The sequence below is a fragment of the Molothrus aeneus genome, chromosome 23 (genome assembly GCF_037042795.1).
Source record: "Molothrus aeneus isolate 106 chromosome 23, BPBGC_Maene_1.0, whole genome shotgun sequence".
Classification (NCBI taxonomy): domain Eukaryota; kingdom Metazoa; phylum Chordata; class Aves; order Passeriformes; family Icteridae; genus Molothrus; species Molothrus aeneus.
The window spans coordinates 4,849,210-4,876,045 of NC_089668.1; the positions used below are offsets into that span (position 1 = coordinate 4,849,210).

The 26,836-nt window shown below is 51.5% G+C and overlaps 1 protein-coding gene across 4 annotated transcripts in view; it reads right to left on the reverse strand.

Moving 5' to 3' along the window:
- Positions 1-26,836, reverse strand: part of SCMH1 (Scm polycomb group protein homolog 1) — a 63,929-nt gene that overhangs the window by 5,066 nt on the left and 32,027 nt on the right. For 2 of the 4 annotated variants that reach the window (XM_066564980.1, XM_066564981.1), the window contains 5 exons: positions 16,730-16,962; positions 16,046-16,172; positions 14,844-15,044; positions 14,068-14,253; positions 6,435-6,566 (listed from right to left, as the gene is read on the reverse strand). In XM_066564980.1, coding sequence (XP_066421077.1) covers positions 6,435-6,566; positions 14,068-14,253; positions 14,844-15,044; positions 16,046-16,172; positions 16,730-16,962 — 879 coding nt within the window. The remainder of the gene's footprint in view (positions 1-6,434; positions 6,567-14,067; positions 14,254-14,843; positions 15,045-16,045; positions 16,173-16,729; positions 16,963-26,836) is intronic. The other 2 variants (XM_066564984.1, XM_066564983.1) reach the window with 1 other exon arrangement.

The following is a 26,836-nucleotide window of genomic DNA, read 5'->3' on the forward strand; positions in this document are numbered from 1 at the left end:
AGCTGCCCCAAAAGCTGGTGATGAGCTGCTCATCCCTCCTGGGCTCCTGCTGGGCTCTTTTCCAGCCTAACCATATCAGACGCCAATTCCCTGTACTGGAACACGCACAGGAGGGCCTGGGCCTCTAAAACCTCCCCAGGCAGGATGTCAGAGCAATGGTGGCTTCCTCATCTTCTCCAGAAATGCCCTGAATTTGCAGCTGCCATGGTACTATTGGGCTGGAGGGGCTGGGGAGGCTGTCCAGGGTGACAGGCTGCACTGGCTGAGGCAGCTAGATCTGTCTGTGCTCTTACACTGTGCCAGCTCCACTGCGGGGCCACCTTTGCAGGTTTTACTGTGGCACAGCTGAGTCTCAGCCCAGGTGGTTCTTGTGCCTCATGAGCCACCCTCAAGTGCTCTTTATGATGAACCACCTGCCAAAGAGGGCAGCAGCTCCACAGTGAGGGGCATTGCCTGAGCACTGCCAGCACACATGGCTGGGAGCTGCAGCTCCTCCACCACAACCTGAGGGGTCCTGAGGGCAGCTCACAGCCCTGAGCTGCTGCCACTCCAGCACCCTGGCAGCTGACAAGGCTGAGGAAGCCTGAGCACTTGCCAGGCCCTGGGATTCTTCCCTGGCACTTCCCAGACTCCAGGAGCAGCAGGTGAAAGCCAGCACAGCACTGCTGTGCTGAGCTGGGGGTCATGGTGAGGGTGCAGGATTTGCAGCCTGAGAGACCCAGAAGCTGCTGAGATTTTCCCCAGTTCCCTGCTGAGGTGATGCTGATGCTCCAGTGAAGGGAAGTGCAGCTTGCCAGAGCCTGAAGTGGTTCCCAAGTGCTGCAGATATTGGGTCCCACTGACTGGGGCAGCATCTCCTGGCTGGCTCCCCCTCACTTGCTCTGGTTTCTGTGAACTGTGGCACTGTTGTGACAGCTGGGATCTTCTGCTCCTGCTGCCTGTGTTTGAGCAGAGATCCAGAGGCCAGCTCAGCTGGTCCAGCCCTGACCTGCCCGGGCTTCACACTGTAAGGACATGAAATGGGAACACCCTTGTGTGGCTGCTGGCCAGTCCTGTGTGGGGCTATCACTGGGAAATTGCTGCTCTCACCCCAGCCCTGTGTGGGGCTATCACTGGGAAATTGCTGCTCTCACCCCAGCCCTGTGTGGGGCTATCACTGGGAAATTGCTGCTCCCACCCCAGCCCTGTGTGGGGCTATCACTGGGAAATTGCTGCTCCCACCCCAGCCCTGTGTGGGGCTATCACTGGGAAATTGCTGCTCTCACCCCAGCCCTGTGTGGGGCTATCACTGGGAAATTGCTGCTCCCACCCCAGCCCTGTGTGGGGCTATCACTGGGAAATTGCTGCTCCCACCCCAGCCCTGTGTGGGGCTATCACTGGGAAATTGCTGCTCCCACCCCAGGGCTTTGCCACTCTGCACTTGAGGCACTGCTGCCTTTGCTTGCTTTTAGGTCTCTGGGATGTGCAGAAACAGCAGCACAGCCTTAAAATCTCCTGTACAACCTGCTGGTGTGAACTGTTACCCCTGTGACCTGTGCTGGCCCTCTTGTCACTCTCCCCCATGCACAGGTGTGTTCTCACCTGCTCTGCATGCATAAAAAATGGTTTGCTGACTCATGGCTATTCCTGAATAACTCCAAACCCCTCCTGCACTGCCACCATTGCATTTCAGCCCCAGACTGGATGCAAAGCAGAGCTGGCTGCCCTGGTCTGGCCTGGGTGGAGATCCCTGCCCAGCCACAGCCACTTGTGGGTGTCACTTACACCAGTGGGGTTCCACTGCAGCTGCTTCAAACTACATTTGGTCTCCTCCTTGTGAAAAATGCATGTATTTTATGATTGGCTTTTCACAAATATTCAAATGAATATTAGATGTGTTGTGTTAGAAAGTGATGCTGTATTAATTCTCTTAAGTAGTGTGTTAAATATAGTTTTAGGTTATAAAAAATGTTAAAATAGAAATTATGCTATGTAGGATACTTTTTTAAAAGAAAGGACTAACAGCAAGATAGCAGCCACAGGACACCTGAATCTTTCAGAGGAGAAGAATTTATTGCCCCTCTTATCAGCAGAAACAAACTTCTTCCTGCCTCGAGGGCACTGTTAGGATACAGAGGAAGAAGCTGACACTGCCCAGACAGAATCCTGTGTTTGAATGGAATTTATGCATCATGTCTGAGGTGTATGAATATGCAACAGGTTATTGTTTTTAAGGGTTAATCCTTTGTTAACGTGGGTCCTTTTTCGGGCTTGTGCTGCCCAGAAAAGGTACCTGGACTGTCTGTAACTCTTTGTCTCTATTGTCTCATATTGTCCTAATTCAAATTGTCCTAATTATTATTACTCTAATTGTATTACTATTTTTATAACCATTTTATTACTATTAAGCTTTTAAAATTTTAAAAACAAGTGATTGACGTTTTTCACACTCCTCAACAGGACAGTTCTGTTTGAACCCCAAAACACTTCCCATGAAACATCTGGGGAAGGGTTCAGGAAACTGCCAGGGAAGGACAGGGCAGGAGAGGGTCAGTGAGCACAGCCCTCTGAGCTGTCACAGGACAGTGGCTGTGGGCATGGCAACAGGTCCAAGCTGTGCATCTCAGCACCTTCTGGGGTGACAGAGAGCTGCAGCTGGCCAGGAGGTCCTGGGACACTCACCCAGATGTGCTGGGTGACACAAACACGTGTCTGAGTGCTCCCAAAAACCCCAGAGCTCTCAGCAGGGATTGGTGGCAGCAGGAGTTTCAGGCCCAGTCTGGGAGAGCACATGCACAGGTTCTGTCAGTGCAAGGCTGAGGATCCAGAACTCACCCTCAGAAATGACTTCACTCAACAATGAACAGTGTCATGACAGGAATGTGCTGTGATGCATTCTGCAAACACAAATATGTGATCCTGTTCTCACAGCTGCTGATCACAGCCGAGGGCCACCTGGGGGCACGATGTGCTTCTGCCCAGGAGCTAAAACTGAAGGCACACAGTGATCCCCAGGTTCCCTAACCCTGCACAGGGCAGAGCCTGCCTGGGCTGGAACTCTGCAGCAGAACTGGGGGCTTTGTGGCTGGCTCAGTGCAAGAGGGAGTGAGGGTTTTCCTAAAAACACAAGTACACAGGGAACTGCTCAGTGAGTGATACCTGCAGGGAAGGGAGAAGGACATGAGGCAAGAGGGGAATGATTGCTGCCCCTGGGAATCATCTGTAGATGAGATACTCAGGCAACACCCAGGATCCTTCACCTTTGACAAACAGAGTGTGAGGAGGAGGTGGCTGATCCTTAGGCAGAGTTCCTTACACACACTGTTAGGTTTAACTAAAGGCTGGCAGTTGGCACATTGCAGGGAAACATGCCACAATTAGTGGTGGAGAGGCAGGGAGCAGATAATTAAAGTTTAATTAAACAAATAGTGCTATAGACTCAACAGTGTCACTTTACTGCTAAAACATGGGAGTTTGGCCACAAGCACAAATGTGATTTGCACTACTCCTGAACACCCACTGCTTCCAGCAAGTGATGGGCTGGGAAGGCAGTCCCCCACTGTGCTGGGACTGCAGTGTTTCAGCAAAAAGCCACACAAACTCCACTGGATGCAAGAGGAAAAACAATGTAATATGTGAGATCCCTTCCTCGTGTCTCTGCTTCTTGCCAAATGCAGAGTGAATGGAGATGTCCCACTGCTGCTCACAGCCTTCCACATGGCAAACAGGGATGTGCTCAGGAGCTGCTGTCTGAGACAGAGTTCATTCCCATGAGAATATGTGCCTTGCTCAAGAAATACTCAATATCTGAGTATTTCAGGTGCATATTCTTAAAATATATCCTCTGAAATGCAAATATTCCTGTCTGAACCTCAATTTCACGGTGGAGGAGAATGTATTCATTACAGCTTTTAGCTGTGGGATAAGAATGAATTTCTAGATGGAATTTGAACCTCATTGCTCCCTGCTTGGATGAAGAACAGAAGCAGACCAAGCTGCTGCAGGAAGGATCACCCCTCACATGCAGACACACTTCCTGCCCACTTGTCTGTGTTCTTCTGGAAGAGGCTGGAGAATTCTGGCATCCAGATGGCACAACCCACTCAAAGGCCAAGGGATAACTGAATAGACTTTGAAGCAGACAAAGAATCAATCTTGTAGGAACCTAGTGAAGGCTCCTCCTTGGAATTACCCATCATGGAAGCTTTCTCTCTTCACTGACAATACAGAGTGGGCAACATTCACCACCCAACCAAGGCATGTGAACCTTTGGAGCAATCTTCAAGAACAGGCTGAGCACTGCATGTCCCACCTGCTGGGGGAGGAGGAGGGGCTGGGCTGTGCCAACAGTTACCAAAGGCAGTGGCTGATGCATCAGAGAGGAATCAAGGAGACCAGCACCCATTTGGAGGTGAGGAACAGGAGGGGGCTCTGGGGACAGTTTCTGACCTGTCAAGATGCTGGAATAGATGAGGCAGTGCCACACACCAGCTCTGTGACAAATGTACAGTTTCAATCACTGCAGGTAATGAGGCCACTAGAAACTGTCCACCAGAGAAGCATGGAAGGGTTTGGGTTGGGAAGGACCTTAAAGCCCATCCAGTCCCACTCCCTGCCATGGCAGGGTCACCTCCCACTGTCCCAGGTTGCTCCAGGCCCCAATGTCCACCTGGCATTGGAAACTTCCAGAGATGGGGCAGCCACAGCTGCTCTGGGCAAGTTCAGTGTTAGAGGCAGGGTCAGAGATCCTGCAGGGCACAGGACACAGTGATGGACACAGACAAAAATCACCCACAGTGGTGCCAGGCTGGCACTCACACCCAGCAAAACCAGGGAAATGGGGATTCTAAAGGGACAGCAACAGAGCATGAAGCCACTGAACTGAGAGCCTGCCCAGGAGTCTCCAGCAATTTTTCAGGGATTTCAGTCACAAAGAATTGTGACTAACATGTAGGCAGATTTCACCATCCATTAATTAAAAGCCCCAGTAAGATTAAATCATCAGTCTGCATTATGAGGGTTTGCAGTTCAGTACAAAGTGGGAGTGTATTTATTGAAGATTCCTCAGTTCAAGGAGTCCTCCAGCTACCTGGATCTTCTGGAAATCTCCCACCTATGCATGCAAGAGTCACCTATGGATCCCACAGCTAAAATAACTGAGTTCATGATAAATGAACTGGGCAAACTTTGCCTCTTCCTGGGAAGATGAATTCTGCTGCTGACTTGCATCCCAGCTGTGAAGGGTTTTAAGTGTGCCTATGCTTAGTAAGGAATAAAGAGGTAATTCCTGCTTCTGCAGCAGTGGCATCCTGAGGAAGGAGCAGCAGTGTGGGATGGGAATGCAGTGGCTGAGCTGAGGGAGCCAGTGACACCCCCCAGCTGTTTCAGTGAGCAACAAGATGAGATCCTGGCAAAGGGCAGCAAGTTCCTGGGGTACAGCTGCACATCAGCATCTGTACAACAGGCTGCAGCAAACCCTCAGGGAAAAATCCACAAATCAGATTGAGGCAGCTGGGCAGTTTGAGCACTGTTAATGCCATGCACAGCGAGGGAAGCTAAACCAGATTATACAGTGTGAGATGATGCCTGTCAGGTTTAGGAGGAATTCCTGCTGCATTCCACATGCCTGACACATCTGTGGGGAACCTGGCCCACCACACAGCAGCTCATCTGTCAGGACCCAGGACATCCCTCTGGCTGTCCAGGACAGCCAGGACCCTGCCAGGGGGCTCAGAGACCCTGCACAGAGCCCAAAACACCTGTGGGTTTGATTATGACCCATGGAGCAAATTACCAACCTTAGATGAAGATCTGCAAGCCACAATAGTTTAGGTAGAATGATAGTGAAGTTATCATGGGGTGGAAAAGTAGATTTTAGGGTTTCTGGTATGGGGGTTCAGGGGGCAAGATGGAGGAATCTGGGTGTGTCCAGCCTTTCTCCTTCTTCTTCTTGGCCTCCATCTTCTGCTGTGATGGTGGCACTTTGGGATTGGTTTAGAGTAGAAGCTCACTGTCTAATATAGGTGATGGGTATTGGGAAGTAATTGTAAATATTGTACAGGTAGTTTTTAGTATAAAGACATAACCCTGCCCTGGGGCAGGCAGAGTGCCTGGAACTGTCCTGCTGGATGGACCTCGGCAGGGCGGGAGAAAATTTTTTACAGATAATCAACAATAAACAACCTTGAGACTGAGAAATGAAGAGCCCTGACTCCTTCTTCCAGTGCTGGGCTGGGAAAAGAGACTTTGGAACTCTTCTTGGGGACACTGTGAGCAGCTAAAGACCCCGACACTCATCCACTCCCCTCTGGAACACCAAGCACAACCCACGCCAGGGACAAGCCAAGCAGCTCCCTGCAGCCACAGCTGGGCTTGGCAGGGCAGATGTGAGCCTGCAGCAGCCAGGACAGGGCTCTGGGAACAGGCAGCTTTGGGAAGAGACACGCTGTGCTCACCTTCCAAAGGGTGACGGTCATTCTTTGGTAACTTGGGGGAGAGAGGAGCACTGTATGGAGGGGGATCTTGGGAAAAGCGCTTTGTACCCCGGCCTGGTCCCTGCAGAGAGCCGTCTAAGGAACTGCTTCTGTCTAGGAAAAGAGAACAAGCCCTCTTTAGTCACACTTCTGACTGTGGTTAGTTTTTCTTTAAGTGCTGCAAACACTCTGAATCAGAGTTCAGGATGGGCAGGTCTCAGCATCATATCAGATCTGGTGCTCTGCCTGAGTTTTCCCTGAATTCTGAGTTCTGCTTTTCCACTCTGCCCAGCAGAGCCCAACTCTTGGCACTGACCTCTCATGGAGGCTGGAAACTCTGTGTGAGAGCTGATCCATGCCCAGAGCTGGGTGCTTCCCCTCTCACTCAGGTTTTGCTCTCTCTCATGATGACAGGGTACTGAAACATGGGTGTAGCCATGATATTTTATGAAAAATCCTTTTGCTAAGATTTTTCTCCTGAGAAACTGAGAGGCCTCAGAAACAAAATGTAACCAATGGTTATCTGCTGCTGTGGAATGCAACAGGTAGATCTTTGATTGGTCTCATGTGGTTGTTTCTAATTAATGGCCAATCACAGTCAGCTGGCTTGGACTCTCTGAGAGTCACAAGCTTTTGTTATCATTGCTTGCTAGCCTTCTGATGAAATCCTTTCTTCTATTCTTTTAGTATAGTTTTAATATAATATATATCATAAAATAATAAATCAAGCCTTCTGAAACGTGGAGTCAGATCCTCATCTCTTCCCTCATCCTCAGACCCCTGTGAGCACCACAACAGATGGGGATTTCTTTAGGAGTGGAGACATCCTGGGAAATGCAGTCTTGCCAGAGTCCCCCGAGCCCTGTGTGCATTGCCAGGCTGGGCACCCTCCACCTGCTCAAGCTGCAATCCAGCACATCTGGCAGGGCTCAACAGAGCAGACTTTGCAGGTTTTACCAGAGAAAAAGAGTGGTGAGAAAACTAACAAAGAATCTTAGCCATGTTTTGCCATATTTCACCCAAACAGCACCTGTAATTGATTTAATTCCATTTCTCCTCATGGCTCATCCCACACAATTCCTGCTGATCCCACTGTCACCTTTCAGATGCACATAGCCCTTGGACAACTAGCAAACAAGCCTTGGATGATTTGCAACTCCTCTGTGTTGCTGGATTAAACCCTACTCCCATTTTCAATCTCCCCCCTCCATGGAGCCCCCAGGCACTGTCCCTGCTCCTCTCCAAACCCATCATCCCAAGGAGGGGACCCTGCACATCCTGCCCAGCAGACAGGACACTGCCATGGCACTGTCCCTGCTCCTCTCCAAAGCCATCATCCCAAGGAAGGGACTCTGCACATCCTGCAGAGCAGACAGGACACTGCCATGGCACTGTCCCTGCACTGTCCCTGCTCCTCTCCAAACCCATCCCAAGGAGGGGACTCTGCACATCCTGCAGAGCAGACAGGACACTGCCATGGCACTGCCCCTGCTCCTCTCCAAACCCATCATCCCAAGGAAGGGACTCTGCACATCCTGTCCAGCAGACAGGACACTGCCATGGCACTGCCCCTGCACTGTCACTGCTCCTCTCCAAACCCATCATCCCAAGGAAGGGACTCTGCACACCCTGCCCAGCAGACAGGACACTGCCATGGCACTGCCCCTGCTCCTCTCCAAACTCATCATCCCAAGGAAGGGACCCTGCACATCCTGCAGAGCAGACAGGACACTGCCATGGCACTGTCCCTGCACTGTCCCTGCTCCTCTCCAAAGCCATCATCCCAAGGAGGGGACTCTGCACATCCTGCCCAGCAGACAGGACACTGCCATGGCACTGTCCCTGCACTGTCCCTGCTCCTCTCCAAACCCATCATCCCAAGGAAGGGACTCTGCACATCCTGCCCAGCAGACAGGACACTGCCATGGCACTGCCCCTGCTCCTCTCCAAACCCATCATCCCAAGGAAGGGACTCTGCACATCCTGTCCAGCAGACAGGACACTGCCATGGCACTGCCCCTGCACTGTCACTGCTCCTCTCCAAACCCATCATCCCAAGGAAGGGACTCTGCACACCCTGCCCAGCAGACAGGACACTGCCATGGCACTGCCCCTGCTCCTCTCCAAACTCATCATCCCAAGGAAGGGACCCTGCACATCCTGCAGAGCAGACAGGACACTGCCATGGCACTGTCCCTGCACTGTCCCTGCTCCTCTCCAAAGCCATCATCCCAAGGAGGGGACTCTGCACATCCTGCCCAGCAGACAGGACACTGCCATGGCACTGTCCCTGCACTGTCCCTGCTCCTCTCCAAACCCATCATCCCAAGGAAGGGACTCTGCACATCCTGCCCAGCAGACAGGACACTGCCATGGCACTGTCCCTGCTCCTCTCCAAAGCCATCATCCCAAGGAAGGGACTCTGCACATCCTGCCCAGCAGACAGGACAGTGCCATGGGCTGGGACAGCTCTGCACACACGGGGTCAGTGGTGGATGGACAAGGAATGGAAGCAATGACACTGATGGGGACAGCAGCCAGGTGAGTGACACAGGGGTGGCAGAGCCTGTCCCAGCTCAGGTGAGCCCTCCTGCTGCCCCACACAGGCGCCAGCTGGGCCCTCCAGCCACCCTGAGAGCTCTGGGGTGGGCACAGAGGGGTGAAATGCTCTGCACAGATGCCAGGAGCCACCAGCAGCCCAGAGCAGCCCTGAGAGCTGGCACAGGGCAGCAGCAGGGGCAGGAGTGGTGACAGGTACGGCGGGGAATGACACCAGGGAGATGCACAATGCCCAACAAAGGGAGGTACAGGTGGGGCAAGCACCAGATGGGCACAGCTGAGGTGATTAAAGAGAAACACAAAGGTGGAGAAGGTACCTGTTCAATCAATATCCTTCAGGGAAATGAAAGAGCCGCTTGCACTGAGGCCCTGGGACTCCATATCACCCAAAATCACTGTGACATTGCCAGAAAAACAAATTCCCCCTCACTGCCCAGAGGGGAACACGTGCTCTTGGTAATGTCTCTGGACAGCCCTGTGTCAAACTGCACAACATTCTTCACCCAACAGCCACAGAACCACAACACAAAGTGATGCTTTACAAAGGTTTTTTCATCAGGTTTTGGTTTGGCCTTTTGGTTTTTTTTAAAGTGGTTGATGTTAAAAGTAATGCAAACACAACAGGTCAGGTTATAGAAGTTAATTCTAGGAATCAGAAGTGAGGTTGGTGTAAATTAATGAGAGGATAAACCAAAACCAGAATTTTGTTTTTAAAGGACAAGTTTGAAGAAAATAAAGAAATGGAGTAACAGACAGAGCTGTACTCAGATTATCATGAATAAAAGGAAAATGTCTTCAGTCCAAAAATGACATAAACCTCATGAATGTGATCATCAAAAAGGAAATAATCTGAGAGGGAAGGACCCCAAATCTCAGTGGATAAATGCTCACTTTGAGATGGATGCTGAGAACAAGCAGATCATTTCCTTGGATAAAAGGAGGCTGTGCACCTCAGGATGGGGAGTGCAGGGATGAAGGGAGGTTTTTAACTCATTCTGTGTTTTGAGACAGTGCAAAGGCAAAGATGGGCCTGTGTTTCAGCTACAGAGGAACAGAGTGAGGGGACACTGTGCAGAAAGGTGAGGATTGAGAGAAAAGGAAAAAGGGTTGTGTCCAAGTGACAGGACAGCTGGGAGGGATATTTCACCTCCCCTGCCTTGGGGGGAAGAGCAGCTCAGCTGCTGTGCCTGGATGGTGCTGTGGCCACCCCAGGGCCATCAGCATGGACACCTTTACGAGCAGTGACAGCCACCCACCTCATCTTGTCAGCCCACTCCTAATTAGGGCTTCTCATTTAGGACAATGCACCTTGCACTGAGTGCACTGGCACCTCCTCCCTGGCTGCAGAGCACACCCACACCTGGCTCAGGTGGACATCTGTGACATCCACCTGCACTCAGTGCACTTGTATGCTGAAAGATGGTAGATTTAGACTGGATTTATGGAAAAAAAGTCTTCCCTGAGGGTGGGCAGGCCCTGGCACAGGTGCCCAGAGCAGCTGGGGCTGCCCCTGGATCCTTGGCAGTGCCCAAGGCCAGGCTGGATGGGGCTTGGAGCCACCTGGGACAGTGGAAGGTGTCCCTGCCATGGCAGGGAGTGGAATGAGATGAGCTTTAAGGTCTCTTCCAACCCAGACCGTTCTGGGATTCACTTCCAGCTGCAGCCATGCTGAGCACTTGGGGCCAAGGCTCTAAGGATAAAAGAAACAGGACAGAAACTAAAATATCCACCACTGACTAGGTCAGACAACTGAATGTCCTCAAACTGGAGACTTAGGGGTGCAGAGGAAGCCAAGAATGCCAGTGCACCTGAAATTCTGGGTCTGCTGCAGTAAATTCTAACAGAATTCAGCACTGTGTTACTGGGAGTCACTTGAAATGTGCTGCCAATATTTGACAAAATAGGTGGAAAAAAGGATTTTTACAATAAAATGCTCATGTCTGACCTCAGCAGCACCATGGCAGGAAATACACAGGGCACATTCTATGGCAGGTGTTCATCAGAGGAGGCCAACCCAACAGCCTCCCTGTGATGGGAAATCCTGATCTGTGCCATGAGGGAAGAGACATCAACCTCATACACTGGAATTCAGCAAGATGTTACACTGAGAGCCAGCTGAGACAGAACATGAATTACCAGGAGCCTTGTTCTATGCACAGAAATCTGATTTGGGAGGTAAAGCTGTTGGCAGCAACTCAGAAGGAACATGAGACTGGGAGTGAATCTGCCTGAGGATCACCCTTGAGCCCAGGGTAATTTAATAACTGCAATAACTTTGGCAGAAATTTTAGAGATTTACCAATGAAATCTGCTGATGTCTTCCCAAGTCAGGTCAGACAAAGCAGCATTTAAAATCAGGAAGGAAAGATATATACATATATATATATATATATATAACCAAGAACCAGCAAGGAGGAAAATCCAGCAGCTAAATCCAGATGTGCACTTGCAGCACTGTCCCTTATGACCTGCAGGTGACACCAGTGATGAGAAGAATGGTGTATGTGACCAGGACAGGCTGATCACTACCTGCTGCAAGGACACAGTGACTCAAAGTGACTGCAGAGACGTTTCCTGTGACCATGGTGGTGTCAGTGCTGTGGCACCAGGTCCCCATGAGCTCCTCCCCAGAGTGCTGGGGGGCACTCTGGCCACCCCATGACATTTAAGTCAAACCAACACTTTCTGAGGAGAGCAAAAGCAGAGAATATGAACCCCTCTGAGGGCTACAACTGCTCTGCAACTACTTCCAGAAGAAAGAGAACCAAGTTAAGCCAAAAGACAATATTAAGACCAGGAGACACAGACACCAAGTTGCCCAAGAATAAATTGGGGCTGGAAATTACAACATAGTTTCTAAAATCTCAGCATAAAAACCTGGAGCAGTCTCCAGTGGAAAAGCAAAATCCACAACTCCAGAGTTAATCCAAGAAGCTCCACGTGCTGTGGTGCTGGAGCAGCAGGAACCTCTGTGGCCCAGAAGGTCCCTCCTGTCCTGTGCTTTCAGACAGCCCCAGGTCCCATCATGTCCATGGTGCTGTGGACAGCAATCAGCTCCCTGCAAAGGGCAGTTCCTGATGCACAACTCAGTCTGCTCCTCCTTATTTCCATTTATTCAGCCAGAATGGCAGCACACTGCTGAGCTAAGGGACACTGCAGACCTGCCCTCTGCCCCAGGCACACACCCCAACTCTCCATGGCACCCACAGGGTGCTCCTGCAAAGCCACTTTGGCCTGGGAACTCAGACCAGCTCCCAGTCCCAACCAGTGGCTGTCTGCTGGAAGAACCAGCCCCATACAACACATTCCTGTCCTGGAGAGGAAACAAAGCAAGCAGGACATGCAGGGCTCAAGGTGAGACCACAGCAGCCCTGACATCTGGTGTGATTGAAGGATGTACAACTCCACCCTCATTCCTCCATGACCAGCTCAAAGTTCCCAAAATCACCAGCACTGTTTCCCTGCCCTCACCAGAAGCACTACAGATTAGGTTATCACCTTCTTGCAGCTGCCTGAGAAAGGTTACATGAGCAGATGCCCAAGAAGCTCACGGATCAGGATGAACTGCAGGACTAGGTGCTGTCACACCTCTGACTGTGGTTAGTTTTTCTTTAAGTGCTGCAAACACTCTGAATCAGAGTTCAGGATGGGCAGGTCTCAGCATCATATCAGATCTGGCGCTCTGCCTGAGTTTCCCTGAATTCTGATTTCTGCTTTTCCACTCTGCCCAGCAGAGCCCAGCTCTTGGCACTGACCTCTCATGGAGGCTGGAAACTCTGTGTGAGAGCTGATCCATGCCCAGAGCTGGGTGCTTCCCCTCTCACTCAGGTTTTGCTCTCTCTCCTGATGACAGGGTACTGAAACATGGGGATTGCTTCTATTGAGGGTTCCTCAGGGGAAAGCCCCCAGTCCCCAGTAGCTAGTCATGCTGCTCCTGTCCTTGCATATCCTACAGCTCCTCTGCTCCTGGCCCTGCTGGCTCCAGCCAGGAGGAAGCAGAGGATGGGAAGATCCTTTTGCTCTCTAGACTCTGCCTAAGGTGCTTTGTGAGGTGCAATGAGTGGAAGCACTGTGGCATTTGGCTGTGGCTCCTACACCTCATGCTTAGCAACTTCTCTTTAAACAGTTCTTCCTAAGTGCCCATCCTTTTACATTCATACAACTTTTGCTTTTCTTGCCAGAACCATAATTATGCAAAGGATTAACTTTGGAAAGACCTCAAACAACACAACAGCTATTTGCTGACTAGAGGGGGAAGAAATCAAGACAGGAGAGGAAATCAGCACTTGTCAGGCACCAAAGAGAGTGCAGACAGCTTTGATCCTCTCCACAACTGACACTCCTGGAGCAGGAGCTCCCCCAGAACCCCCAGACAGCCTGAGGGGCAGCCATCACCCCAGGCCTGCTGCCACTGCCCAGCACTGTGTGGGAACTGCTGGGCTTGTTTTCCACTGCTTCTACTTCAGAGCAGTTTTGCAGCCTGCCAATCTGCACTGTGGCATGAGCTGTCTTGCTGGGGTGAGCTGGAGCTGCTTCAATGCTATGCCAAGGAAAACAAAACCACCTCTGCCTCAGATTGAGCATGAGCATCACCCCTGAACAGAAACCCCACGTTGTTACTAGGGCTGGATGCCCTGGCTGCTGCCAGCAGATCCACGGCCAGTGTGGAAACCACTCTGCTTCAATTCATTTCTAATTCCAGTTTACTTGCTGCATGTTATCACTCTCCCTTTTCCTGCAGTCTTTCACCTGAATTCCTAGCTGTATGAAGTCACCACAATCAGATCACAGGAAGTGGGAAGGACTGGAGGATGAGGAGGGGAGGAGGGAAGACAAGGAGACAGCACGGATGAGCGGAAACCTCCAGCAGAGATGGGAACCAAACTGACAGGCAGAAAATGCAACCGGAACCCTACACAACAAGAGCCCTGTGGGCACGTACAGGACACTGGGTGTGATGTAATGAACCCTGGGAGAGGGCTCTGGAACAGGAGCCTGCCTTCTGAGATAGAGCTCAAACCTGAGTCCCTACAGTGCCACCCCCCCCAGCTCCTACCTGGTAGATACCTGTCGTGGTCGTACTGGTGAGAGCGCTGCATGTGGCTGTTCTGAGTGAAAGGCTGGTTCCCAAAGAGGTTGTCACTGCGCAGATTGTGGCACAGCTTCTCCAGGAAGCGGAGGACGTAGGTGATACTGTTAACTGCTGGCAGGTTCAGAGTGTGCTGTTCCCGATCAAACACAGCTGGAGACAGAAACAAACAGAGCCCAACACGTGAACCCCCCGCCAGGGCGGGAGGCTACGCCCAGGGCCGCACAGGCAGCTCCTGGATCTCAGCATCCTGGGCTCTCAGAGCCAACAAAGCCTTCCTCTGCCAGGGCAGGCCAGGACCAGCCTGCTGCACCCAGCACGGGGCCGGGGGAGCCACGTCCGAGGGAACGGAAAAGATTCCAGGAGGGGCCTGCAGATCCAGCTAGGCACGGGCTTAAAGGAGAAATAAAACCCGGGCTATTTCTTGTCTTTCCATGAGGAGCTGTGGCATCCCCCCTGCTGTGGCTCTTCCCAGGGCTGGCAGGATTGCTGCCCAGGCTGGTGCCAGCGCTGAGCACTGCCTGCTCCAGCAGCTGTGCCCGCGGGCCATGGGAACTGCTCCGCTCTGAGTCAGCCGCCAGCTGTTGCTTCACTGACACACATGTGTGGCAAGAAAGAGAAGACAGAACTCTTGTGTCTGCCCCTGGCCTGTGGCTGCAGCGAGCTTCAGGACAGACATCTTCCAACGAGAGAATTCTTGCAACAACCTCTCTGGAGGCCAAGTGCTGCGGGCCCGTTCTCACCTGAGATGACCTCTCCCCCGTGGCCTTGTTTTAAGAAGGAGAAGACTGTTTTCTGATGGTAAGCACAATCAATGCAGGCCTGTACTGCTTGCTGCAGGACAACAGAAGCTCGAGCTGGTCCAAAATGGTCTGGCAGCTGCTGAATTTTCTTCTTGTCTAGGTGGGGCCCAGTGCTGCCGTTCTTGTTCAAGTAAATGCAAACTGCCAAGATGAGAAATGTGTTTGCTGTTAACCCACTCAAGAAAGCAAGAAACAGATGCCTAAAATCCAACCTGAGAGATGCTGAGATATTAAGACTGTCCAATCACTGACAAAGTGGAATCCACCACGACTGCCTGACTGCATCCTCGCAGTGGAGCCGCTTCTAGAGGGGAAGGAATCCCCTCCAAAATCTTCCTGCCTCATGCTCACCTTCCAAACTGCTGCTGTTTCTCCCATGCTCTCCCCTGCAGCCAGGCTGTAAAGTGGTTTCCATGCCAGCCAGGTAAGGTGGCTGTGATGTTCAGAGGGGAAGAAGGAATGCAGCCCCCACTTTCTAGAGGTTCCCACAGTGTTTCCTTTTTAGGGAAACTGGCTTCTTTAGGTTCCTCTGAAAACTGGCCAATTACATTCTGGGGAAACAGAGGGCTCAGCCCATATCCAGTGCTTGACTCAACATGTCAAAAACAGCTTTGCATTAGACTTTCCTGACCAGATTCATCCTCAGCTGTAGCAGTGCATAGACTCTTCACTGCTGCTCCTCCTCCTCCCCTATTCCCTCCTGTCCCTGTGTGCCTTGATATCCCGGCTGGAGCTGGGCAGATCAGTCCTTCAGCACCTCCTCTGCCCCTTGTGCAGTTCCAGCAGCTGTGCCTTGCATGGTGTGGGACTCACAAGGGGTGCTGCACACCTGACTGCCCCAGGGCACAACGGACCACAAATGTATCTGGAGAGCTGTGGAGTCACCAGCATGCAGGGGAAAGTGGTCCTTGCACTCAACAGGTGGGCTTGCAATCTTCCTACTTCATTATTTCCAATAGAAAGATAAATGAACAGCTGCTCTGGACTCATGTGCCTCTCTCAGGCCAGCCCTTCTGGAGTGGTAAGGATTGCTGCTTTACAGGCTTAGGCAGAAATGGGACTCTCTCAGGGTGTTGCTGCCTGCCTGCTGCAGCTCCTAACTGTGCAATCCTGTCAAGAATGTGGTCCAAGACCCTCCTTACCTGTGGGAGCCTGCATGGCAGAGCTGGGGATTGTAGCAGCGTCCTGGGGCACAGTGCTTGTGTCTGGCTCTGGGGTACTGGTTGTTGGAGAGGTGGGTGCTGGGTTCAGCAATGTCCTAGGTTTCCTCTGCAGAAAAAGAGGAGATATTTCTCCTTTTACCCCTGCTCTCCTTTACCACCCATGATCACTACACTCTCTCCTCTGCATCCAACAGACAAGGCACTGTGGAACATGACACATTTCTGATGGTGATGACGGGGTGTCTCAAGAACCTAGTAATCAATATGTGTGTATTTTACAAACCACAACCCTAAAAAATAACAAGCCTGGGATCTGCCACCTCTGTTTGACTCAGACTAGCCACACACAAAGGACAGGAGAGCTTACTCTACCCTTTGGCCATCCTGTCATGCTCCCAGCATCTGCCATGCTACTCCACAGCCAATGCACTTCCAAAGACACAGATTCTTGATGGAAATGATCTTTAGGACACAGACATTCTCTACAGCTCTGGGGCTGGGCTCTGAGGACGCTCCCAGCCCACACACCCCTCTGCTCTCCTACTTGCTGCAGTCACACAGCCAGAGGCTGAGCCAGACGTGCACAAACACACGCATGCACCAACCCATGGCAGGACCTGCAGCACCTGCTGTTCACCCGCCTGCATCAGCATCAGCTTTTACCTTACTGCCAGGCTTGGGGCCTCTCTTTCTGGGGAATTTCAAAGGCTCCACTGACTTGGAGGGTGTAGGCATGGGGTGGTGGATTAGTGTTTTGGTCGTTCGACCACGCTTCTTCCCTGTTTTGCGACGCCTTTGCCCTTGTTGATGCCCCAAACCAGTCTTTGTGCTACTGTGCATGCTAGGTTTCTCCGAGTTTACTTCGGAGGCAGGTAAAGGGCTCTTTGGAATCACAACTGAAATAAAAAGAGAAAAAGCAAATGTAATTAAATCAGGTGAGAATCAAAACAAGAGCAGCCTCCATCTTTATACACATGGAAAAACTTGGAGAACTCCCAGACCCCTGGGTGGGGGGGGACTGCTCTCCATGCCAGAGTCAAAACCAAACACATGGATCCCCAGCTCAGAACTCGAGCTGGGGGACACTGGGGCTTAACCTGGATGGGCTGAACTCCAGAAGGATCATGCTTGCAGCCATGCCTTCCTTCCTGAAAATAACTGGCACCTGCATCTCTTCCTTCTGCAAGCAGTGACCTGCCAATGGCCACGGAAAAGGCTCTGAGAGCATTCCTAGGGAGGGATCAGCCAAGACCTGTCTGACAGTCACAGAACCAGTGCTGCAAACACTGGAAATCCCCTCTCTCAAGGCTGATGTCAAATCTGTTCCTAAATTGCCAGCAAACTGCAGTGGAAGGGACCAGCTCCATCCTCCCTGCCTGCAGGGATTATTGCTCCTGGTCCTGAGCAATAGCTCATCTCTGCTGGACCAGCTGCCCTGCCCCTCCACAAACTACCAGGGGCAGGTGTGTTCCTTCTTATCTTATTCTTTCCATCACAAAATCAGGTTTCTGCTAGACTTGCCCACACATCCCCTAAATTTGTTCAATCATCTTTCCCAAGCATGCTAAAGGCCAGAGATATGCTGGCCCAGCCTAGCAGACCAGTATTTCCTTCTGTTTTAAATTTCTGCTAAAAAGAAACAAACCAAAATCCTGCTGCATTATGAAAACTGCAGAGTGGTCTTTAGGATGTCTTGTTTCTCATATCTGGAAACCTCAACATAGGGGCAAGGAATTAGGAAAAAACACAGGCAAACTTTTGAAATCAGAGGCTTTGTAGTTAAGGAAAAAAGTCTTAGCCAAGGAAACAAAGTACAATTAAAGACTGATACCAGGATGGCACAACTGTGGGCATATCCAGAGATTTTTAAGGTTTCTGTAATGAGGTTTTAGGAGCAGTTACTGTGAGCAGGGATTTATTCCCCTGGCACAATGAAGTTGTGGCTGCCCCTGGATCCCTGGCAGTGTCCAAGGCCAGGTTGGACAGGGCTTGGAGCACCCTGGGAAAGTGGAAGGTGTCCCTGCCATGGCAGGGGGTTGGAATGAGATGAGATTTAAGGTCCCTTCCAACCCAAATCACAGAGTGCATCCAGGATCCAGCCCCATTCTGCTTGCCATGTGGGCATGTTTAGTTTTAATTTTATTTCCTTGCTTTCGTGCATTAGCATTCTGTATTAGAAGCTGAGAAGAGCTACACAGTCATCAGGATCTATCTGACTTCCTGAATAAAGACTTTTTTGTGTCAGGCAGACACAGGGAATGTGGGAGAAACAGGGCTTTACTACTTTTTGTCTGAGCTGTTAGTGTTAAAAGCAAGATTATTTTGCTGTTAATAAAATGAGTGTGATAGCTCAGGTGCTCCTTAGAGCTGATGGTACTCCAGAAGTGTCACCTGCTCCAGGTGACACCTGGCACTGAGCTGCAGGGAGGAATGGCACAGGTAAGGCAGGCGCTGATCATGGAATCCTGGGCCCTCTGGCTTCAGGTGTGCAGTGACTGATCTCAGCAGAGAAATGTTTGTATCAAACCATTTATTAGAATCCCACAAGCTGTGGCTGCCCCTGAATCCTTGGCAGTGCCCAAGGACAGGGCTTGGAGCAAGCTGGGACAGTGGGAGGTGTCCCTGCCATGGCAGGGGTGGAATGGGATGGGATTTAAGGTCCCCTTCCAACCTACACCAATCCATGATTCTAAAACTCTCCATACTTCAAAGAAACTTAAATATCAAAAGGATGTGGAAGCCAGGGCAGGGAGCATTTCATTTGAGATCTGCACAACACTCAGTGTCTAAACCAAGCTGTGCCACAATGAGGTTTCTCTAATGGGGAGGAAAAATTGAGAATTCTACAGACAAGCTGTGAGGCAAACATGTTTTCTCAGTTTTACTAGTAACAAACCCAGAGAAATGGTGCATTTGGGAAGCTGGCATGCAGCAGGCAGAGCAGCTGGACTGCACCCTTTGCTCCCAGGCTGGGACCACACCACTGAGAACTCACTGCCAGGAAAAAGGAGACTGCTGTCAGATGAACTCCTGGTGCAAGCTTTCACTGTGTAATCTTATGTTAGTAAGTGATTATAATAAGTGATTTCATCTTTTGGTGAAATAAATGCAAGAAAAATCTGTTGCCCACTTCAGCTGTAAAGACAATACACATAACAGTAATTTGCCAGGCTTGAAGAATTGGCTTTGGGATTTGGACAATAAAAGCCCATAACTGGGTGCATGCAGATCCCCTGATGGGACACCTCATGTCATTCAGCCACCCAGAGGAGCTCCCACTGTGCCTGTGCCCCTGGCAGCACATCCCTGGTCCCTCTGCAGCCACAGCTCCTGCAGGGATGGAGGAGCTGCCACAGCAAGGGAGGCTGTTCACTGAAAGAGGCTAAATTACATCTAAATGTGCAGCCAGCTCAGGCCAGAGAGACACAGACTGTGACCTAGATTGGTGCTGTGTGCCCAGCAGTGCTGCTGAGCACAGCCCTGGGCACAGCCCTGGACAGGCACTGATGTTTTCCCTGGGGCTGATTCCATCAGACTGATGCAATGCACAGACATTTTTCTGACCTGCAGTGATTTAATGAAATGAGGTCTTATCCTCCCACGATTCAGCAGACTTGCCTGGCTTTTTTCTTGGATTTGAACCAGAATCTGAGCAAACACCAGGCTGTGCTAATACATTTCTCCTGCCCTAGCAGATGCACTGAGCAGAGTCCTCCCACCAGCTGAAGCTGCACATCAGTGGTGCAGCCCCCAAAGCACAGGGTTACAGCTGGCCACACTCTGCCTCACCCCCAAGGCACCACTTCCAGTGACTGGATGCTCCCTAAAGGAGCCTGTAGCTTCTTTTCAGGTACCTGTTATTTTCCTGCAGGACTTCAGCCCCTCCTGTCATGCAGATGTGGTCCAGAAACACAGGATTGCTATGCAGGGATCAGTGCCCAGCACTCAGCCCAGCACCCACAGAGCTCCAGAGGTGGAAACAGCTGTGCCCAGCAAGCAGGATTATCTCACGGCTCTGAGCACTGCCAAAGTCTCCTTTAACTGCCAAAAGCTTCAATTTACTGCATCTTATTCTTACTATTATTACATCTTAATTATTAAGGATCTAGAGCTATCAAAGAGTGTCCAAAGAGGGGCCACGAAGATGCTGAAGGGTCAGGAGGGGCCGCAGCAGGAGCAGCTGAGGGCTCTTGGTGTGTGCAGCTGGAGCAGGGCACAGTGAGGGCAGAGCTCAGGGATCTGCAGCTCCTCCCGAGGGGCAGCTCCCATCCCTGCTCTGGGCCAGGGACAGCAGCCAGGGCACGGCTGGAGCTGGGCCAGGGCAGCTCAATGCTTTGTGTAGGCTGAGCTAGAGCAGAGACTGGATGGAGTTAAAGAATAAAGCAGGGATTTATTAAAAGGCCTCAAAGGATCCACCTTGGGCAGCACAAGAGCCCAGCCAGGGCTGCACCCAAGATGAACCAAAACGGTCCCAAAATGAACCCAAGATGAACCAAAATGGTCCCAAAATGCACGGCCAGGCACGGGGTCTCTCCCTGGGATCAGTTCTGCCCCATTTGCATCTTGCAGTTCATTGTCCCATTCCAGCTTTAGCCCCTGCAGTCCCACCCTGCTTGTTTTTCTCTCTCCAGCCCACGGTATTTGTGCTCCTGGGCTGAGATTTGGATCATTTGTCCTTGGTGCCCAGCTGGAGCAGGAATTGTTTTGTCTCCCTGCTCTGTGCACAGAGCTCAGCATCCCATAATGTGAACCCAGACCCACACACTAAAGCAGCACAGAACCTGGAAAATAGAAAAACTAAACCTGAGGCATCAGGCTCAGGCTGGAGCTCAGGGCAAGGCTCTTCCCCCAGAGGGTGCTGGGCACTGCCCAGGCTGCCCAGGGAATGGGCACGGCCCCGAGGCTGCCAGAGCTCCAGGGATGCCCAGGCTGGGCTTGCTGGGGGCTCTGGGCAGGGCTTGGGGCTGGACTGGATGATCCTGTGGGTCCTTCCAGCTCAGGATATTCTGTCATTCTATGATTCAGCTGGTGACAGGGCCAGCCCAACAACGAGCAGCTGCCAGAGACATCCTCACTTTCTTTTTCCTTGTGCAAACCACTAAGAGGAGCCATATTTTCAGAAAATCAAGTGGAGCCTCTCTTACTCAAAAAATCAACTCTTCCTGAGTAAAGCAGCATCTCTGTGCCACAGCTTTGTTGCTCACCTGAGCTCTGAGCAATCTAACCATCCAAAGCTGGCCTTGCTTTGCAGGAGTTGAGCCATGCAACCCTGAGCTCCTTTCTGACCTGAATCTGAACTCATGGCTATTTCAGCTCATTAAGGGGACAAAAACTAATCACTGGGAATTTTCTGCTGGCTGAACTGTCTTGTTTTGGGTCACACAGGCATCCAGGACAATGGCAGACATGGAGGAGGAGGAGGAGGCTGGCTGGCATTGGATCCATTTGGCACAGTGAGAAACATCACCCTGAAAATGCAGCTCAAACACAGCTGAGCTCAGAGCCAAAGAGAAGCTGGGCACCACTGATGATGTTATTCACCACTGAAAGATTAGTTTAAACAAGAGTTTTGAGCTTTCTGCAGAAACAAAGAGACTTGACAGAGAATTCCTGATTTCAGGCTCTACTTCCTAATGCCAAAATATTCCATCAGCTGATACAAGGCACCTGCAGCTGCCCACCACACTGGGACTCAAACTATTGATTACAGGAGACTCTGCACAGTTGCCATCCACACTCTGAGGGTTAGTCAATGATTGGAAGCAACATTTGTCACCCATCAGCTTATTTGAGACTTGTCACAGCTTGAAGAAGACAAAATTATGTCCTTGGGACAAGAATTACAAAGTCAAAACATACAAAAATATGGAACAGAAAAGCTTGAAGTTGCAGAAAGGTTTCCTGCCTTTCTCTCTTGTATTTACAAGGTTCATTTACCAAGAGCAGCAGGAGCACAAATCCCAAATTCCCATTTTCTGTGCCAAGGGCTCTGTACTCTCAGATGCAGCTGTAGTTCATGTGCTTCTACCTGGAGATGTCCACAACGGCCCCTGCAGCGTCCTGAAGTGCAGGGGGAGATTTCTGAGCACACCACTCATGCCCACTCTGACAGGTGTCCTGCAGGCCACTCTCCTGTGCTTCTTTGGTGCTCACTGCCCCTTGTCCATCTTCAGCACTTCCCAGGCAGAAGCAGCACTCAAAGAGGTTAAACAGACCCATTTAAGATAAACAAATTTGCCAGAGAGCAGAAATCTTGTTGAGATCTGGCTGAATCTTCCCTGCGTGAGGCATTTCAATCCCAGACATGCTGAAGGTTGGAGCTGGACAGGAACTGGAGCTCGTTGCCTGTCCCAGAGTAAAATGTGAAAGCTTCAAAGCCCTGTGATTCTTCCCAAAGCAGAGACCATCATCACTGGCCACCATGAGCACAACTGGGACAGAAATAGAGGCCCTGGGAAGGCTCCAGGCTTGGACTGTCCTGAGCTCTCAGCAGACATGGCAGACACAACACAGAACCAAGGGTGGGAGACACAGGCTCCCTGCAAAGACAGGGATTAAGAACAAGACTCCAAATCCTGGAATTTAAAGGGTGACCAAGCTCCTGCCACCAAGGCTGGAATATGGTGACAAGCAGAAACAAGGTGTGTGGTGTTGCCTCCTGCCAAGGCTCAGTAACACCCTGAGACATTGAAACTCTCTTTTGGGCCAGGAAGCACAGTGGAAAAGGGAAGGAAACATCCTAAACAAAACCCAGATTCTCTGGGATATGAAATATTTCAAAATAAAACATGAGGAAAAGTCGAGAGGAAGGTGTAGACACTGAGAGTAAGGACAGGCTGGAGACCAGAGGAAACTGCTTCTGCCAGGTCAGTTCCTTTTCTCAGAGGCTCCTGTCAGGACATCACTCAGTACCCTCAGGTCTCTGATATGCCATGGTTCCCATCTGGTGTTTGCTGAGCCACAGGCACTGTCAGCACCCCAGAGCCTCTTGCAGTGCTGGGTTCCCTTACCAAGCTCCCAAACCTCCAAATCCCACATGTGTACTCCAGGACACCATCCAAGCTGAGCCAGGGTCACTGCTGAGAGCCTGGGCTCTGTGCTCGAAATAGCTCAAAAGATTTTCTTGGGATCTTCCAAGAGCAGCCTCAGAGGCAGCACATGCAGGCTCCAGGGCTGTGTGTTACCCTCATGGATAAACACCTGAACTGCTCTGTGTACCCTCCTTCCTCCTCCTGTTGGTGCATAAGCTCGACCTGTGTGGTCCCCAAACCAGCCATGCCAGTGCAAAGCAATGTCACCCAGCTTAATGTGTGAGCTCCAGATCCCAGCTCAGTCCTAAAGAGACAGTAATTCATTAATATTTTCCCATCTCCTCCAAGCAGGAATGCACAGGAGCTCACCCGAGCTGTTACCCTGCCAACTACTCCTGATGAGGCTCCTCTTCCCACCACTATGTTCTCACGCTGAAGAAGGAAGAGAAACCAAGCAATGTCCAAAATAAAATAATAAAATACACATTACCTTTGCCCCTGGGCAGGAAACCTAGCAGCTGATCATCATCTTCCTTTGAGGAGACAAAGCAGTTAAACAACAAATCACATGGCAGCAGTGGTGGTGGGAAATGAAGAACTCCATGAGCTTTCTGTCCAGGATCAGCATCTTGTAACCCTCTGGAGTCACTGCAGCAGCCCCAGCAGGCAGCTCTGGTCCCAGGGTAACACAGAGCTGTGAGCCCAGGGCGGATGGAGCTCCCCTTCAGCCTATGCCCTTGGTAACTGCTAAAACTACTCACATGTGCCTGCTCTGCAAGCAGAGGGAGCAGGGTCTGAGGGCACACACAGACCTGTGCAGGCACTGAGCAGTGCCCCCAGTGCCCTGGCATGGTGGCAGAGGATGAGCTCTGTGTTAGCTCTGCCCTGCCTGCCTGGGCTTGGGGCTCTCTGCCAGCTGGGCTGCTGCCAAGGCAGCAATTCCAGTCCTCCAAATTCCAGAGCTGGAGCAGCTTCCAGCTCTGCCTGCCAACCTTAACCCTTTCACTGCTGCCCCTCTCCCACAGCACAGTCACCCCTCTCTCTGTCCCAGAGCATCCAGAAGGGTGGAACAGGGGGCAGCAAACCCATCAGGAGTCCAGAGCAACTTGGCATCAGCCAGGATGGAGGAATAGCACAGGCACCTTCTGAGATGCAATGAGGGCTTTACCTGTGTCCCTGCTTCCCTGTGCTCAAGGGGACAGTATTCCCCTGCCCTCCCAGTCCCACATGAAACATGGGAGCAGCTTAAGGAACACTGGTGTCTGTATGTGTGTGTGGGCAAGAACCTTTCAGGCTGCTTTGATTGTGGCTGTCCTGTGCTGGGCCAGGAGCTGGCCTTGATGATCCTTGTGGATCCCTTCCAGCCCAGGATGTTCTCTGACTCTAAACCCTCTGAGCAGAGCTCCCAGCCAGCACTCAGCTGAACAGAAAGTCCACTTCCCCTTATATTCCTAAAAGGTATGTACAGATGTGTATTTAAGGTACAGATATGTATTTAAGGGTAAAAAAGTACACGTATAAGAGGCATGAAAAGACACGTAAGGTGCTGTACACCACATATGAAGAGTGGAGTAGGGATTCCTGGCCAATGGACATCCCTGGGAGCACCCCACTGGTGTGGGTGGTGTGCTGAGGAAAGTTTGCTGCACACACACAGAACTCCCCTCCTCTGGGACAGCCACTGGGACCTGCCTCCCCCAGCAGCTGCCAGGCTGAGCTGGAGAAGCTGTGGGTGCACAGGATGAACTCTCCCACATTCTGCCTTGCTCTGTAGCCCAGCAGAGCCAACATCCATCCCTGGCCCGTGGCCAGCGTGGAGAGAGGACCAGGACCCACCACAGGCACTCCCAGAGCTCCATTTCCCCCGTGTGGTGCTGTTGGCTTGGATCCCCCAGCCCCAAGGTGTGCAGCATCCAGACAGGAGCACCAGGAGATGCCCAGGAGCCCACAGCCACTGCACAGCCAGCAGGCAGCAGTGCAATTACCAAGCACAGGCATGCAGGCTGCTCCTCCTTGCTGTTTGACCTCCCTTTCCTTCTTTAACACACACACATGGCCTAATGAAAGCTCCATGGAGTGGCTGGCTGGGCTCCAGCTCCACCAGCTCCAGCTAAGCTAACACTGCTGGGAGGACTGGGAGGCCCTGGAGATGGAGAAGGACCATGGAGAAGCCCTGCACTCCTCCACTTCTGCTGGCAGCCAGCAGCAGAGACAGATTAGAGCTGACTGGAGTTACCAGCATTAAATAAACATGCCTGCCCTCTTTGAAGTTGTGCTTCCCTTGAACATGAGCTCATTCCACGAGGCCTCTTTTTGCTCAGCCCCAGGAAGCCACGGGGTTACTCATTCTCCATGGAGTTAACTCTTCACAGGACTCCCCGCCTTCCACACAGTCAGCCCAGTAAATGAGCACAGACCAGTTTACCACAGCAGCAGCTGACTGCCTGCATGTCTCTCCAGTCCTCTTTGAGAGGAATTCCCACCAGGAAAGGGAAACTGCCTGACTCCACCACATGGTCCTGCAGGCTGGCACATGGAGAAGGTTTAGTGCAGCTCAAGGAAAAGGCAATTCCTTTGTGGTGATGCATCCTCCCACCCTGCCAAGAGCAGCACTCTCAGGTCTGGGAGGACTTTGCTCAACCCTCCACCACAGCAGGGCTGAGGAAACACAGGAGGAATTTCATTAGAGAAAGCTCCCAGTACTCTGTTCTTTTGGTTTAATCCCACAAAGTGCAAGTCAGAAATTCTTGGTCAGGAGAGGGAGCAGACAGTCACAGAGGGAGAAGCAAAAGCACAAAGACAAGGCTGATCTCAACTCCCTGGCATTTTTACATGGCTCATGCAACCCTTGCCAACCCCTGCTCTTGTCCCAGGAGTTGAAAAAAAAGGAGAAAGAGAGTAGAAATCTGCCTGAGGGTGAGGGCTGCCTCTGCCTGTGCATGGAGAGATGTGACTTTTTGGGGGTCACTATTTTTGTACACGAGCAGGAAGTGCAGAGTGACTGCACATGGAGCCAATGGGAAAGGGAGAAGCCATCCCAGCCACTTGCCAAGGGATGGCACAATGGGATCTTGTTTCTGGATAACTGACTGGGCTCTGCTCACTCACAGCTTCAGCCCTGGCAGGAGGAGGCTGGGGAGGATCAGAGCTGCCTGTGCTGGGGCTGAGGGTCAGACAGGTTCCCACTTCTCCTGAGGGGGCTTCCACTGTTCTCCTGAAACCTTCCACCCCCTGATTACTGGCAGGAAAGCTCCCACCAAACACAAACATGTCTTGAGCCACTCATGCAGTACCTGAGAGGCACCCTGGAGATGCCTGGTGAGAGCACCAGGGCACCACTGGAGGACTCAGCCACTGCCCAAGAGGGCCCCAGTGCTCTGCAGAGCCTGCAGGGCAGCAGCAGCTGGGACACAACAACCAGCAAGAAGAGAGGGAGAGGCTGGGAACAGCAAGGCAAAATGTAGAAATCCAAGATAAAGAGGAATCATCGTCAGCCAAGGGGTGCTCACAGCTTGGCTTGCACACAGATCACCTCAGGCAATCCACTGAGGCCAGCCCTGCAGCCCTGAGCACAGACCTGGCCCATGCCAGGGACACAGGGCAGCACCAGCCTGACAGGGCAGCATGAGCTGACCCAGGACTTCCAAGAGGAACAGTCCTGTCAGAGAAATGCCTTTCCTAAGCAACCCTTCAGCTCTGGCAGAGAGGCTGTTCTCCTGCCCCTCATTTCATTGACCAG